The sequence below is a fragment of the Octopus bimaculoides genome, chromosome 13, assembly GCF_001194135.2.
Source record: "Octopus bimaculoides isolate UCB-OBI-ISO-001 chromosome 13, ASM119413v2, whole genome shotgun sequence".
Taxonomy (NCBI): domain Eukaryota; kingdom Metazoa; phylum Mollusca; class Cephalopoda; order Octopoda; family Octopodidae; genus Octopus; species Octopus bimaculoides.
Window position 1 is genome coordinate 30,887,384 of NC_068993.1, and position 3,032 is coordinate 30,890,415.

The window sequence follows — 3,032 nt, forward strand, 5'->3', positions numbered from 1 at the left end:
CATATGTGCGCTACATAGTGATCTCATATCAAGATAAACAGCGCATGACCTCGCAGGTGGGGCCCAGTTAGAATTTTCTTCATGTCGAGTAGCCCATCCCACTCAAAAGTTCCCTGAATAAGGTTTGTTTAAGGATGTTGAGCAAAACACCCATGTTTCCAAAGGTGAATTATTCAAACCCCAAATAATTCCTCTCAACGCATGGCTATGATGCTCCCCCACTACTTATGCTCATGATCAGAGATGCACATATCGTCAGCCACCAAGGGACATGCTCAACTGGTTATGGTCAAACAACTGACAAGCAAATCTGTGGTGTTAAGCAGAATATTTGCTGTAGCCCATCTTTCGTACCAAAACTTTTAATATTATCAGGGTTGTGGGTTGGATAATTGTTGATTGATGTCTCTTCACGTTATGAAGTCACACTTACCTTTCGTCATTAATGGAAAAATAAAACAAATTGCAGGCCACTGATATACAACAAGATTTTGTGAAATCCTCAGCGACAGTGCTATGAGTTATTCTATCAAATTAGATTGTTGACAGATAACCATATTTTCTCCCATAATATGGTCACATTCATTATGTTTTAAGAACAAGATATACGATGTTGTATAATTTATACTATGTATTAAACTATATTATATATTATATTTTACTCAAGCAAACAGTATATTGGTTCCAGCAAAGTATCGAAAGCAGTTTACAAACATTATTGGTTAATAAGAAAATAGAACGCTTACCATTGATGATTCAGTCACGGAATCAAAGCTGTTGACGTGAAGTTTGACCTTAACGACAGTTGGTTCATCTGCAAAAAACATATTGTACGATGAACATCATTTTCCAGACATTATTTCTCATGAACAAACACACATACAACGTTAACAGTGAACGAGTGCAAACCGGCACAGCACCACATATGTATAAGCACTGATCTCCCGCACTACTTCCCTTTTCGTGTATGTGTATCTATCTATCTATCTATCTATCTATCTATCTATCTATCTATCTATCTATCTATCTATCTATCTATCTATCTATGTATCTATCTATCTATCTATGTATCTATCTATCTATCTATCTGGTACGTGTAATGCAGATAATTCTCGGAAATCCAAGCACACACACACACATACATGCGCGCGCGCACACTTTTCGATATTGTATTTTATTTGTGCTTGAGCCATCATGAGGTGAACATAAATATTGTTTTTGATTAATGATGAACCGTCAAAAACAGTAACATGCAAACAAGGCTATGTATAATGGTGGTATTCTAAACCATAACTTTTATAAGCGTGTAATTTCTACTATTCATAAAGGGAGGTAACCGAGTATAACTGTCCCCAGGAAACTCCCACACTCTTTTTTCCGCACATCAGTAGTACGAGTTCCTTAAGTTCTTATTCTTTTTTTAGCCCATAGGACTTGTTTTATACATATTCCTTTATTTTTTACTTGTTTCAGTCATACTGGGACAATTTTTTGAAGAGTCTTAGCCGAATGAATCGACCCCAGGATTTACTACTAATTCTGTCGGTCTCTTTTGCCGAACCGCTAAGTTACAGGTTATCAAGCAGTGATGGAGTGAACAAGCACAGCCACAAACACCCTCCACACACACACATAGATACATACATACACACACACGCACATACACACACATACCACGGGCCGCTTTCAATTTTCCACTTCCAAATTCACTCACAAGGTTTTGGTCGGCCCGAGGTTTTTGTAGAAAACACTTGCCAAATGTGCCACGCAGTGGAACTGCATCCAGAATCTAACAGTTGGGAAGCAACCATACCTGTGCCCATATATACATACACGTGAGTGTGTGTGTGAGTGTATGTGAGTGTGTGTTTGTGTGTGTGTGCGTGTATCCTATTCGTTTTTTATATGTCCCTTCGCTGTTGGAGATAAGTTAGGGTAGTTGTACTACTAATGATGCCGACCGAGGTATAAAAATTATTTTATCCCCAGACGATAAGCCTGTCTATTTCCTCAATGGCCTGTTAATTCCTCAAAATTTTGGATTTTGAGATTGTCTCCCCTTCTCATACGGAGCTGCTGCTGCCATCTGGCAATTACAACACATCCTATGGAGTCGCAGATAAATGTAATAAATCAAGAATTTGCTCTAATGCAGATATTTGATATACCTCTACTTGGCTTTCACTCTCTCTCACACACTCTCTCTCTCTCTCTCTCTCTCTCTCTCTTACTTTCTCTCTCTCTCTCTTACTTACTCTCTCTCTTTCTCTCTTTCTCTCTTTCTCTCTCTCGCTCTCTCTCTCTCTCTCTCTCACACACACACTCTCACATGCACATGTCATAATCTATGCAGAGGGTTACAATTATCAATGCATATAATTATGTATGTATGCTCTTTTGCAAGTATGATTTTGGTAGATGTGTATTATGTATGAAATATATACGTTGTATGAAGCATACTATGTATGAAATATATATTGTTTAAAATACGCAATGCGCAAACATATTGGCCACATTCATGCATAAATGTGTGTATATTTTTGAGTAAGTGTGCGTGCATGCGTAAGTGTGGTGCATGCTCATAGCTATATGAGGGCTGCAGAAATACTTTCACACTCATCCACACACGCGCGAGCGCGCATTCGTATAGTCGTTGTACATGAGGAGAAAAAATCACAAAACAACAGAAAAGTTGTGTATGTTATTTCATTGACGGTGAATGATTCTTATTTACCGCATTTGTCGAAGCTAGTGTAGGTTTAAAGGTGAATATTAGAAGATAGACATTGGTGAAGCAATGTAAACGATTAGACTAAAGTAATGGAAGATTGAGAGTGTATAAAAGATGATCACAAAAGCAATCACATGAAATATCACATGAAACACGCTGTGGGTCCTCATGGCAGCAAATATTTCAAGGACTTTATATTACAATGAATATTAATCAGAATAACAAAATGCTCTGGAATATCAGTAAAATCTCTCTCTCTCTCTCTCTCTCTCTCTCTCTCTCTCTCTCTCTCTCTCTCTCT

At 37.9% G+C, this 3,032-nt stretch overlaps 1 protein-coding gene across 1 annotated transcript in view; it reads right to left on the reverse strand.

The window, feature by feature from the left end:
- The window catches only part of LOC106872092 (glycine receptor subunit alpha-2), an 807,169-nt gene that overhangs the window by 197,774 nt on the left and 606,363 nt on the right, over nucleotides 1-3,032 (reverse strand). The window contains exon 5 of the mRNA XM_052972407.1: nucleotides 747-814. Coding sequence (XP_052828367.1) covers nucleotides 747-814 — 68 coding nt within the window. The remainder of the gene's footprint in view (nucleotides 1-746; nucleotides 815-3,032) is intronic.